The sequence below is a fragment of the Lethenteron reissneri genome, chromosome 41, assembly GCF_015708825.2.
Source record: "Lethenteron reissneri isolate LAM-NWPU_2019-01 chromosome 41, ASM1570882v1, whole genome shotgun sequence".
Lineage (NCBI taxonomy): Eukaryota > Metazoa > Chordata > Hyperoartia > Petromyzontiformes > Petromyzontidae > Lethenteron > Lethenteron reissneri.
Window position 1 is genome coordinate 6,926,836 of NC_083819.1, and position 13,548 is coordinate 6,940,383.

The 13,548-nt window shown below is 57.0% G+C and overlaps 2 protein-coding genes across 2 annotated transcripts in view; both read left to right on the forward strand.

Annotated features, from left to right (window-relative positions):
* The first annotated feature begins 92 nt into the window (after window positions 1-92).
* On the forward strand, window positions 93-11,555 carry LOC133352759 (EH domain-containing protein 3). The gene is made up of 8 exons (XM_061568617.1): window positions 93-282; window positions 1,061-1,469; window positions 3,173-3,270; window positions 3,942-4,108; window positions 4,231-4,476; window positions 7,496-7,660; window positions 9,608-9,910; window positions 10,099-11,555. Exons 2-8 carry the CDS (start codon window positions 1,066-1,068, stop codon window positions 10,324-10,326), a joined length of 1,611 nt encoding a protein of 536 aa, XP_061424601.1. The 5' UTR covers window positions 93-282; window positions 1,061-1,065; the 3' UTR covers window positions 10,327-11,555.
* A 1,135-nt stretch (window positions 11,556-12,690) lies between these two features.
* Window positions 12,691-13,548, forward strand: part of LOC133352546 (spectrin beta chain, non-erythrocytic 5-like) — a 45,181-nt gene continuing 44,323 nt past the window's right edge. Inside the window, exon 1 of the mRNA XM_061568257.1 lies at window positions 12,691-12,928. The gene's annotated coding sequence lies outside the window, so the exon portion shown is untranslated. The remainder of the gene's footprint in view (window positions 12,929-13,548) is intronic.

The following is a 13,548-nucleotide window of genomic DNA, read 5'->3' on the forward strand; positions in this document are numbered from 1 at the left end:
GTGTAGGGGGCGTGGTCACTGTAAAAGGGGCGTGGTCATCGGGGAAGGGGGCGTGGTCTTGGGGAAGGGGGCGTGGTCACAGGGCAGGGGGCGTGGTCACGGGGGAAGGGGGCAGGGCACGCGGCTCCACCCTGGGACCGGGAGGGACACGGACCGTGGCTCCTGCCGCTGCTGCTCACTCCCCTCCCGGCTGCTGCTCACTCCCCTCCCGGCGGCTCCCGGCGGCTCCCAGCGAGGCTCCTTCAGGCTCCCATCGCCGTTCCAGAGGCTCCAGCTCACTCGGTGCGGCTCCCCCTGTCGCCGTCCAGAGGCTCCGTCTCGCGCCTCGGTGCCACTCTCCCGCATCTTCCATCGACGCCTCTGCCCCGTCTCTGCTAGCTTTGCTGTTAATGTCCTCTTCTGCCTCCTCGCCTCAGCTCCCCTCCTTGCCAGCTTTGCTGATCTCTCGTCTCCCTCCCTCCCTCCATCCCTTCTTCCCCGCCGCCGCTATCACAGCGCGAGTGATTATCCGTCCATCTCCTCGCCCCGTGTGCGTCTTCTCTCCTCGCCCCGTGTCTCTCTATTGGTCGCGAAAGCTACGTGTTAAACCTCTCTCTCATCTCATCTCCGTGTCTCTCTCATCTCTCCGTGTCTCTCTCATCTCCCCGTGTCTCTCTCATCTCTCCGTGTCTCTCTCTCCGTGTCTCTCTCCTCTCTGTGTCTCTCATCTCCGTGTCTCCTCTATGTGTCTCTCCCCGTGTCTCTAATCTCCGTGTCTCTCTCCCTCTCTCATCTCCGTGTCTCCTCACCGTGTCTCTCCTCACCGTGTCTATCTCGTGTCTCTCTCCCTCTCTCATCTCCATGTCTCTCTCCATGTCTCTCTCCCTCTCTCATCTCCGTGTCTCTCTCCGTGTCTCTCTCTGTGTCCCTCTCCTCACCATGTCTCTCTCCGTGTCTCTCTCATCTCCGTGTCTCTCTCCTCCCCGTGTCTCTCTCTGTGTTTCTCTCTCCGTGTCTCTCTCCGTGTCCCTCTCCTCACCGTGCCTCCTCTCTCAACCCCCGGCGCGTGTCTCGCCCCCAGGCACCATGTTCAGCTGGATGGGCAACGACTCGCGGCGCAGGAAGGAGCCAGAAGTCTTCCAGACGGTGACCGAGGGCCTCAAGAAGATCTACCGCACCCGCCTGCTGCCCCTGGAGGAGCACTACCGATTCCACGAGTTCCACTCTCCCTCGCTCGAGGATGCGGACTTCGACAACAAGCCCATGGTGCTGCTGGTGGGGCAGTACTCGACGGGCAAGACCACCTTCATCCGCTACCTGCTCGAGCAGGACTTCCCCGGCATCCGCATCGGTCCCGAGCCCACCACCGACTCGTTCATCGCCGTGATGCACGGTGACACGGAGGGAGTCGTGCCGGGCAACGCGCTCGTGGTGGACCCCAAGAAGCCCTTCAGAAAGCTCAACGCGTTCGGGAACGCCTTCCTCAACAGGCGGGTGGTGGTGGTGGTGATGTGGGGTGACACGGTGGGGTGGGGGGGGGGGCAGGTCAGGTCATGGAGAGTGTCTTGAGGTCGTGGGGGGCAAGAGTCGAGAGCTCATCTCTTCCCCGCCCCCTCGCCCCCCCGGGGTCATGGGCCCACAGTTTTGATTGACCCAGGCCGGTAGCGTGACCTTGTTTAAAACAACAAAAGGGGGGGAGGAGGGGATTGGCAAGCGTAGACTCGGGTCAATGTCAAACAGAAGGGCCAACGACGAATGAGCAGTCGGACGATCAGCACTCCCTGTGTATGTATTGGACCAACATTGATTGCCTTGACTCTAGGAATTTAGAGAGGGCTAAGATCCCCCACCTACTGGAGGCTCTGCCTCTTTGTAACTCCCTTCTCCGTTGCTCTGAGGGGCTGCTTTGACCTTTCCTGGGTCACAGTCAAAGTGGTTGGTGTGACCTGGGTCACAGCATGGGTCATAGTTGACCTGATCTCTCCAGAGTTATAGTCTGAGCCGTACATACGACCTATCCTGGGTGTCATGGCTTGGATCATAGTGCTCGGGCCTTTTATGAGCCGCGGTGCGAAGCTCCTCTCTGTCCCTTGCTGACAACAAACCCCGATTCCTGGCCACGGCCAACATCGGTGGCGAGTGATACCTGAACCCGGTCCTGGGCCTGAGTGAAACATTAGAACTGGGGAGACAAAAGCGGCAGGGCGTGGACCCGGCCACACCACGGCCTTGTGCCGGCCTAAACAGGTGTTCACCCCAACAGCCTATAAAGGGATCAACCCAAGGGAATCTCTGGTTGGTACGTGGATACAGTTAGAGGTCATGTGTAAGGTTTGGTTTAGGGTTCAGAGTAAGGGTGAGAAGTGGTTATAGATGTATGTTTGTTGAACTTTTTTTGCACCGTCCGTAGCCAACCGTGCTAATCAGAGCTAGCGAGGCTTAATTTCTCATGAAATATTTTACCAAGGTCCCCAAACTCCGCCTCACCTCTCCCCGAGAGTAGGGGGGGGGGGGGTTGGGGGGTGGATTAAATTATGTAGCTTAGCCCCAGACAGCTCCTGTTGAAATCAAGCCCCTGGTAATATAGGAAGGAGTCTGAGTGAGCGTTAGGGTCGGGCTCATTCACGTGGCATCACTGCCGCTGCAAGTCTGGGCTCAGGAGGCCGAAGGTCGGCAAGACGCGCCAGCTGGTGACTCGTGCGAGAGCCCTCTCCCTCCCCCCGCCGTACCCGACACGGCCGCCCATGTTCGGAGCCACATGGCACGACGAGCCGCGGGCCCGATGATGGTGCAGGAGCACTGGGGGAGGGGGAGTGGAGGCAAGGGAGGCTTGCATGAAGTTGTAAAGCCTCGTGAGATGACAATATAAATTGACAGTTGTACTGAGAACATGGTAATGTAGAAAGAGATGTAGTGAGACGGGAGAAAAGAGATGCTAACAAGACGAATGAAAGAGATAAATTATCTTTTTGATGTTGATTAGCTTTTTGTGTTGATTGGGTTTGGAATTTGACGTGATATTTAATGCACCCATACTAATTAAATAATTAATTATGAATCCAGGTCCCCCTTGTGTTGCTTGGGGCGCTAAGCATTTGTTGGCTTTGCTTGTGCCGAGCGCCGCCACTGGAGTGGTGCCGGTGGCCGCAGGAGTACCGCCAGTGACGTCACGGCGTATGCTTCCGTCCCGCAGGTTCCAGTGCTCGCAGATGCCCAACCCTGTCCTGGAGAGCATCAGTGTCATCGACACCCCTGGAATCCTCTCCGGAGAGAAACAGCGCATTAGCCGAGGTGAGGGCCGGTCTTTGAGAGATGCGTGGATGTGAGAGAGGCATGGAATCGAAAAGGATGGTGGAGGGCGTGGGTCAGGGTGAGGGATAGGTCATGGTGAGGTTGGCAGGGGGTAATGGTGGGTCATGGTGAGGGTCAGTCAGAGTTGAGGGCTGGATTTTTATTTTGGCCCAGGTAAAACCCATTGGGCCATAAATGCTAATTGTAGATGGTGACCTTTTTACAAAAGCCTGATTACAGCCAAACAATTTACGTAACAATCAGAAAACAACAGATTGTAGGATTCTGGTGTGTTCAGGGTGAGGGTATCTAGAGGTGAGGCTGGCTCGGCATGAGGGCTGGATCGTCGAGTAGGTTTGACTTGGGTGAGAGGTGCAACTTTACGTGCAGACTTGTCTACTTGCTTTGTAAAGTTTATTTTAAACATCTATAACTTGTAACAGTTCGTTCTTGGTAAGTAGCCCCTGTTTCAATAGGCGGTTAAGGCTGCAAACAAGAATGGAGGTGCGAAGGGAGGATCCCACGTGGGTATGGGGAGTTTCTCCAGCCCTTGCACAGGGTCTCCAAAGGCCAAACCTGGGCAGAAGTGTAACATTTGTTTTGAACCGCTAACTCGGCTGCGCATCACCGACTTGTTTCGAACCGACGACCTTGTCTGCGTGGGCGCCCAGGCTATGATTTTGCGGCGGTGCTGGAGTGGTTCGCGGAGCGCGTGGACCGCATCATCCTGCTGTTCGACGCGCACAAGCTGGACATCTCCGACGAGTTCTCCGAGGTCATCCGCTCTCTCAAGGGTCACGACGACAAGATCCGCGTGGTGCTCAATAAAGCCGACCAGGTGAGGCCTCGCCCCGGGGCGGGGGGGGGCAGCGTCGGGGATGGTTCCTATCCCTCGTTGTCCTGGGGCAGGCACAATTTTCTTGCGGCGCGCGAGCGTCACGCCGTTTGCCTTCGTTGCAGGTCGAGACGCAGCAGCTGATGCGCGTGTACGGCGCCCTCATGTGGTCGCTGGGCAAGATCATCAACACGCCCGAGGTGGTGCGCGTCTACATCGGCTCCTTCTGGTCCCAGCCGCTGCTCATCGCCGACAACCGCCGCCTCTTCGAGATGGAGGCTCAGGACCTCTTCAAGGACATCCAGAGTCTCCCGCGCAATGCCGCGCTGCGCAAGCTCAACGACCTCATCAAGCGTGCGCGTCTCGCCAAGGTGCGTGCGGCCGGGGCACGAGGCGTGCCGGCGGTGGCGGTGGGGAGGGACCGGTGTGGCCAAGGCCCCCGTTATGTTTGTGTGCATTCGTGCATCCGGAGTCTGACAAACGGTCTCTTATCTGAGGCTGTGAAGGGTGGTGTTCGGTGATGGGTAATCAGAAGGACCATTCGTTACTCGGAGCTACATCCCGTGCACCGTGGTCGCCGTTGAATGGTTTTGAAGTTTTCACGAAGCGTGAGATTGTGAAGGAAACGCGAGACAGATAGATGGATTGCCGTTATTTATATCCAGGTCCACAGATCTGAAGTCTCTGTTACAAGGGAGTCATTTATCAGAACTTTTTCTTGTAAGCGCCTGGTTTATCATTGAGGCAGGATGAGCACTGGCCTCATATATGCGTCTACGGGTATATAGTTGGTCACCCAAGGTGGACTCATTATACAGCTCAACAGTGCGCGCTCTATCCACGCGCAGGGACCTGATCAGCACGCGCCACGCACACACATAGAGTATGCGCGATAGCGCGGCGTGGCACCTTTGCTTTGCCTGGCATCGCTGGCACCGCTTACGCAGGCGAAGTGAGCCGTGGCCGATCACACCCGCTTGCGTTGCCGCGATACGGGGAAGAGGCAGATCTGAGATAAATCGTAGCCCTTATGTAAACAGCACATGTGGCGGTATCTGCGCCGCCCTGCCTTCTCTCTCGCAAGCACACGCACCACTGCTTAGAGTGTCCTCCAGCACTGCCTCAGAAGCGACTTGTGTAATCGAACCCACAGCTTCACGCCCCCCACTGTCACCACTTTCTGGTCTTATTGCACAGTCAAAATTCTCGAAAATGTAAAAAAAAAATTATTGCAAATATTGTAAAAAACCAGCACTCATTCAGTGATTTGGAGTTGCGGAGGGGGTATGGGGCGCTCGAGTGTGCGTCAGACGACGCTCATTTTTCGTCCAGAGTCTCTGCGATACTCCAGCGTGACAAGGAGCCTGAGGGCACTGGGAGCTGGGGATTAAGTTGTGGACTAAATACGGCAAACGGAGAGTGCGGCTGCTGGTGGGGGCGCAGGGCTGGGAGAGAGCGCGGAGCACGTGGGCGGCGGTGCAGCTGACGATGCAGCGATCACAATGGACGCTTGGTTCCTGTCCGTCGCTTCCTGCAGCCCATTTCCTGTTTCCATGTGGATAATATTCATAAGTGCGGTGCACACACAGCATCTTGTATGCTCACACACACACACAAACATGTACACACACAAACGCTACGAGCCCTTCAACCGGATCATTGTTTTTATAAATCCGGGAGTCGTGGCTGACGTCACAACTGAACCTTGTTTGTCATTTTCATGGTACCCTGGGTGAGTGACGTGACCCTGAGCCCCGACGTCCCCTACCACCGCCCACGCCCGTGTGGGGGGTGATGGTGTGCGGTGGTAACGCGGCTCCGGCAGGGGCCTGATGGGGGAGGCTATCCTCGCTGTAGTGGAGCATTTGTCGGTTGCTTGGGGATTTAAACGAAGCGGTTGTTTATACTGGCTTGGAACTGCAGTCGCCGGAGGATAGAGGCGTCCACTGCATGGGGGAGGGAGTTGAGGAGTCTGCACTCGTCCAAAATTTGCGATGAGCTCACCGCCACCTCGCCTCCCGCTTGCATAGCACTTGACCCTCCTCAGCTGCTGCTGCGTGAGAAACCGCGGTTGGGAAATTTTTGCGAGCTGGCGCCGTCAGCGCCGCTGGTCCCGCGTGATCCACTGGCGACGGTGGTGGCGGTGCCGGTGGCGAGAGTGCCGGCTGGCCGCTCGACTTGGTGCCGCGTGGCGGTGCCGCCGGGTGTGAGTGGGGTCATACTCTTAGTTTTTTCGGTAAAGTCACGTAGGTAAAAAATGAAATAAAAATTAATAAAAATAAAAGAATAAAAATCACGACGTTTCGGAGGCAACACAAGCTTCCGTCTTCAGGTAAAACCGTCACAGCAAAATATCTGTATCAAGTGTGACGGTTTCACCTGAAGACGGAAGCTTGTGTTGCCTCCGAAACGTCGTGATTTTTATTCTTTTATTTTTATTAATTTGAATTTCATTTTTTACCTACGTGACTTTACCGAAAAGACTAAGAGTATGAATCCTTGCAGTCACGAAAGCTTCAAATCTAGAATGAGTGGGGTCACCTTGAGAGCCTGAGGAGGTGGCTGGTACTCTGTCAATGATTGCCTGGGAGTGTGACTTCAACTTCTCGCTCCAACTGTCTCTGTTTCGAAAGTTGAATTTCCTTGTGCTCGTCCAACGAACGGCTTACATCAGCTGTAAAGTGTTTATGTCTCGCAAAGGAACAACGTTTGGTTCGAGCTTGTGCGGGTTTCTTAATGCATTGTTTGAACAGCATTTATCCTTCGATTGCACCTCCTTATAAGGGAATCTGAACTTTGTTCCTGCAGTGGCTGTTATTGAAGCATTCTTAGCTCACTCTCGATCAATGTGGCCACCACCCACACGACCTGGCCCAGCAGCCACGTTCCCACTACACAGCTCTGCCCATGGTTGTGGGGAGATTTCCAGTAGCAGGTGAATCAGGATTCTGGTGCAGCACATTCGGTGTAAATTCCAGGACAGGTTTTCCACTATTTCAAATTCGAGCCTGGTCAAAATAGCAAACACGACCGACACGGTTTAATTTATTGGCCTTACCTATTGTCAGCTCAAAACCTGGGGAGTTTGTCCGTGTGATGGCAGTGAGTGCACGTGCGATGGCTGCGAGTATGTGTGATGGGAATGCGTGCATGAAGGGAGTGTGCATGATGGGGGTGTGCGTGCGTGAAAGAGTGTGCATGTGTCATGGGAGTGTGTTTGTATGATGGCAGCGAGCATGTATGTGTGATGGACGGGAGCATGCGTGTGTACTGGACGAGAGAGTGTGTGTGCGTGTGTGTCCGATATTCGGAGCGCGTCCCGTACTCTGCATCGGAGTGGCCAACCTCCCCATGGTGGGCGGCATGTGTTGACCGTGCACGCGTCTGTAGGTGCACGCGTACATCATGTGCCATCTGAAGAAGGACATGCCGACCGTGTTCGGCAAGGAGAACAAGAAGAAGGAGCTGATCGCCGACCTGGGCAAGATCTACAAGCGCATTGAGCAGGAGCATCAGATCTCCCCGGGAGACTTTCCCAACATCACCAAGATGCAGGTGCACACACGCGCTCGCACGCGACCCCTCGGCGCCATTTACCCGCTCACCGCCCGTGACCTCTCGCCGCCCGTGACCCCGCGCTTTCCCGCCGGACTTTATCTCGTCGCGCGCAGTGGGGAGCGGTGGGTGGGGGGGGGCACTGACTCCCAGCGACAGGATGTTTGCAGGCGTCGCACGGGAGAGGCCCGCGATGGATTTCTGTCTTGGCATCCTCGGTACGTTTGTACATCCTGTGGTTTTTCACGTGCGACGTGAAGCTGGAACAGCGTGTGCCGCAGGAAGTTCTGGATGGAGGTGCGGGGGTGACTGTGCGAGGGGGAGGAAAGGGAGTAGTGAGGGGAGAGTGCATCAGGGGAGAGGCGGTTGGCAGGAGAAGAATTTGGGGGAGAGAGAGAACCAGAGGAGAGTAGATATATTAAAGGAAAATACAACCAAACACTGTCCTGTTCTTGTTCATACATGCTTAGGCTGTGTGTCCTTGCCTGTCCAACACAGAGTGCAAAGCTATATCAATGAGAAGACTTCACAGTGTAAATCCAGGAGCGCTCTGTTGATGTCACTGCAGTGACGTTGCATTATGCGGCACGGCAGTCCCACTGATTTGTCAATGCAGCAGTAATGCGATGCTCCTGGAAGTAACTTTAAATATAGCTACTTGTTTCCCTCATTCAGCTTTAAACTCGTGCCTGAGGGATGCTGTGAGACAATGGGAGAGAGGCCAAGGGGGTAACCGGTGGAGTCTATTGAACGTGGCCTACAGGGTGATGTCCACTGTTCCACGGCTTAAGTCTGCTGGGCTTGCAAGCGGATGCTGTGGCTGGTTTTTGTTGACAGTGACACCGCGTTTAATGCTCGAGCAGCTTCTGCTGGGAGCGATTTCATTATCGGTTTGTTTCATAAGAGTTTAGCTCCAAAGAGTGCATATAGCTAGCCTCTATTTCTTGAAAACTACTTTTTGTGTTTTGGTTTGTTGTACTTCCCCCGCACCTCTGATTAGCACGGTTGGCCACGTACGGTACGAAAGAAGTTCAACATACATACGTACACCGAGAGCCGCGGTCACCATTATGAAGGACCAGACACCGTGGGGTGAAGGCCAGAATCGCGACGTGTGAACGCGATTGCTGTCACTGCAAGGTTTCGGACGTCGACGGGGTTCACGGGTAGCGCTGCTCTTGGTTTCTCCCTCTGTGGCAACCACGCAGCTTGGGAATTGAGCGCCGCCGATTTGTGTCGTTGAGTCTGCGGGAGGATGCGGCGTCGATGTTCCACATCGTGGGCACAATCGCGATCGCCGTGGCGGTTTTTGGCGTCCGCGGATTTGTTTGGTTAACGCTTCCCTCCCAGGCTCCCCCCCCCCCCCCCCCCGCGGGTCTTCGTGAGACAGCGGGGCACGCTCAGCAGCCTTGAGCGACGAACAAAGTCCGGCGCGTGGCCGCCAGAGGGCGGTGCTGCACCCCACTGCGCGCGCGCGCATGCCTCTGGGGGCACCGGGAATAGGCGCAGGGCGCCACCGCGTTGGGTCGACTACTGAAGCCAAATTACTCAATTGGGATCAGACGCAGCATGTATGCTGAACTTGGCAGGACCCTTCTGAAAAAAGAGCCGTGAGACTCAGTGAGGCTTTCCTGGCTAAATAAGCAGAATAATAATAATGGTGATAAGAATAATCACACGTGTGGGCAAGTATCCAGGTCAGTGTTGTGTCCACATTTTCGGGGGGGGGGGGGGGCATTTTCGCCTATATACATCAGTGTGAAGGCCACCATACCGCCGCCTACAAGAGGCGTTTTAACATTTGTGTATTGTCTGAGGACGCACAGCAGGGGCCGCACTAAAGGCCACCAGGGGTCGCCTGTGGCTCACGGGGCCTTGTCGCCCTGCCTAGCGACAAGCCTCGGTGACTGTCGTCCCGTCCACCCCCCTCCGCGTGACCGCCAACAGGACCTGCTCCAGAACCAGGACTTCACCAAGTTCAACCCCATGAAGCCGAAGCTGCTGGAGCAGGTGGACGAGATGCTGACCAACGACATCGCGCGCCTCATGGCGCTCACGCGGCAGGAGGAGGCGCAGCTTCCGACGCCCATGGTGCGCGGCGGCGCCTTCGAGGGCACGCGCGATGGCCCGTTCAACCAGGGCTACGGCGAGGGCGCCGGCGAGGGCGTTGACGAGGCCGACTGGGTGGTGGGGCGCGACAAGCCCAAGTACGATGAGATCTTCTACACGCTGTCGCCCGTCAACGGCAAGGTGCGTGTAGCGTCCGCAGGCGTGGAGAGGGGGGGTACATTGACTACAGGACTCTGAAAAAGAACTGTATAGCTCAGCGGGCCTTTCCTGGTAAAGTAAAAGCTTCTGAAAAAGAACTGTATAGCTCAGCGGGCCTTTCCTGGTAAAGTAAAAAAATTGCCCCCCCCCGACCGCGTGCGTGCATTCAGGTATCGGGAGCCAGCGCCAAGAAGGAGATGGTTCGCTCCAAGCTGCCCAACACCGTGCTCGGCAAGATCTGGAAGCTGGCCGACGTGGACAGGGACGGCATGCTGGACGACGAGGAGTTCGCCCTCGCCAACCACCTCATCAAGGTGAAGCTGGAGGGACACGAGCTGCCCGAGGATCTGCCCAAGCACCTGCTGCCCCCCAGCAAGCGCAAGCCGGTGGATGCGTAAAGGCCTCGCCCTGGGAAGGAGTGGGAGGGGGGGTAGGGGGGAGTAAGGGAGGGAGATGGGGGGGGGAGAGGAGAAAAGAGGTGTGGGGGCGACGTGGGTTTGGCGCGAGCTGGCGGGGGTGATCGGTGGAGAGGTGTGTTTGACGCAGGGGAGTTGTGGGGCTCTGCGGGTTTGGTTCAAGCGGGCTGTCGGCCCTGGCTGCGCTGGTGTCGGTAGCACCGAGCCTGGCCCAAGCGGCCACCGTCGCTGGCAAACTGCTGCCGCTTGTGTATTGGAGGCGACGGTGGCTGTGCGGCACTCCGTATCGACTCCTAACGGCCCGCCTTGGCGCGCTATCTTTATTGCCACCTGCGGTATGTCTTATTACCTGCAATGTGTCACTCGCATGCAATGGACCCCCTCTCTCCAAGGTAGACTTTACACCTGAGCGCTGCACAGCTTTAAAAACACCTCCAGGTCCACGCCATCTGGGTTAATGTGTCCCTACCAATGCACGAGCAGCCGTGGAGTGGAATGCGGACTCTGCTGTGACCCTTGTCCGTGAGGTCTGCAGTGGGGGAGTGCGGGGAGTGGTTTATTGTGGGGATGTTTGAGCGGGATCGTAATGGGGGGGGGGGGGGGTGTGCGGATCGTTGAGGGGATCGTAACGAGAAGCTGTGACAGGCACGGCCAGCTGAGAGCCCCTCACGCCCCAACCCCCGTGGTCCCGTGGCCCCGTGGCCCCGACCGCATCCTCGCCTGCTGGCGCCGCTCGCCTCCCTGAGAAACCGCACCGCTCAAAATACTGGGCACCGTCGACATCGAAGGGCGCAGCCTCGTCATGTTACGAGGCGGCGTTTGTTAAAAATTATCGTAAGGCAGCCTTAAAAATTACTCGTGGTCTAACTGTACTCCGGTCCCTTGAATATTTTGATGCCTTCCCCAACCCCTGGTGCCAGCACAGGCTCCCCCCCCCCCCCCCCCCCAGGCTGTGATTCAAGTTGAACATGGGGTGGAGGGGGCGGGCTGTGAAGGTGCCCGCCCCCCCCTCCTCCTCCCACCCTCCCGTGGCGCATGGTGGGCACGCCGGTGCTGCGGCCATGCGTCTCAACACTAAAAGTTCACGGCGGAGCGAGCTTGTTGGGTCGTATTGTCGATGGGGACGCGGTGGGTGGGTGGAGCACACACACCGTGTCTCGGCTGCCGTGTATGAAGTTACTGTGAATAATAAACGCAGTGTTACCACCGCACACGCGTGCGCTGCCCACTCTGTCGCCACACGTCGCGTCCGATCGGAGCTCTTCGTGCTTGGAGAGTTGCGGATGGAATCCCAGACGGGCGAAGCTCAAGATCGCACGGGCGCTACAGCACAAGACGCACACCGCACCACGCACCGCTGTCGTGTTTGTGGCAGGAACACTGTGGGGGCGAGGGTTGCGAAACTCCCTTCCCATGGGTTGTTGAGGTGCCATTCCCTGGCTCGCCAACAGAAGGCAGTGCAGTACAGCAAAAATGTGGACTGCACCTGCCAGTACACTCACCAAACGTAATAACCAGGCTACAGTCTACATTATAGACTGCCAGTACACTCACTCCGATGAAGAACCAGGCTACCATCTACATTCATGTTTTTGTTTGGTATTATTAAAATGTATTTTTATTCACTTTCTATCTACGTGACTTTACCGAAAGAACCAAATAATATGCACCTATTTCATTTGTACATGCGGGTTTATTTTTAACGGGTTGCTCCCGTTTTCTCTCACGTGTAAACACTGATTAATTGACTAATAACACCTTCATATATTGAGGACCACAGAACTTGGGCAATTGTTAGTGCCGGCTCATTGCCTGGACGGGCTGTCATTCTCTGTCTTTGAGAGTGAGCGAATACTGTGCGCGTTACAAATTCAAATTATTCTTATTCAACCTTCAAGTTTATATTGTTTAACCAGATGAGCACTCAAGAGATCAGGATGAGTCTCGTAGGTAAGAGTGACCTGGGGCATTAGTCTGCCGCCCAAGAGGATGGATGGTGAGCTTGATGGAGGATGACGTGGTGATGGTCGTGGTCATGGTTATGGTTGATGAACTTTGTGGCGTTTTGCAAGAAGGGTGTTTGTGATTGAGTGAGCTTTGACCTCGTGAAGCTGTGAATGCGTGCGGCTGCGGTGAGGAGACAAGGTGGGCTCCGGGTGTGTGTGTGGGGACTCGTGACCCCGCTGTGGGGGGCTGGGTAGGGTTAAGGCGAGGGGGGGGGGGGGGGCACGGCTCCAGTCAGGAGGGAGAGGCAGGAGGCCCGCTGGCGTCGCTTTATTGTCGCGCAGTAAATTCCAGCGGCCGTGCCCAATACAAAGGTCGCCTCACACCACTTCCGCGCGCATCCCGGTACGCCCGGGCGCACTTGGCCCCAGCCTGGCTCCAGCTCCCACCCGTCCCTCCAGCTCCCGCCCGGTGCTGGAGTTGTCAACTGGTTCCCCAGCTCCCGCCCGGTGCTGCAGTTGTGAACTGGTTCCCCAGCTCCCGCCGGCTGCTCTGATTTCATCCCGTGGAGGAGCGGCTCCCGAGGAGGAAGGAGAGGGTAGAGGGGTCGGAGCGCTGCCCCCCCCCCACCCCCACCGCTGTGAGTACCCACGCATCCGTGCCCCCCCTCCCCCCAGTGTCTGCCTCTGCCAGCGTGAGAATGGGGTTCATGCCCCCCCCGCCCTCGGCGAGCCGGGACCCACAGCGCGAGCGACCCCCCCCCCCGCGTCTCGTGCGCGCACTCGCTCATAGAGGTTCACTCCTGAGATGGGGGGTAGGGGCGGGTGGGGGGAGGCAAAGTAGGGCGATTTTGCAGGGTCTGCTTTTGATCGCCTCATCACTGAGCCCCCTCGTTGGGGAATCCTGCGGCTCAACGCGACGGCTCGCGTCACCCGCAAGGCGGTGCGTCGACCTCGGACCCCGGTCCCGCAACTCCGAAACCCCGAATTTTGGACCCCGTTGCTAAGGTCAAAGCCGGGCACTGGATGGAGCGAACCTTGCCCATTTCCCGGACCCCCTCCGGGTCTACCCCGGTGGAGGGTTCCAACCCCAGTCCCCCGTTCTCGTTGTTCCCCGGTCACGGTAGGGATCTATCCGGTCGCGTCTGAGCCCCACGAGGAACTCGCCTGAACCGGAACCCCTCATGGGATGGACCCCCCTCCCCCCCCCCTTATGGTTCCGTGCTGGGGTCCACTCCGATCGCCGCGGCTCCACCAGGGG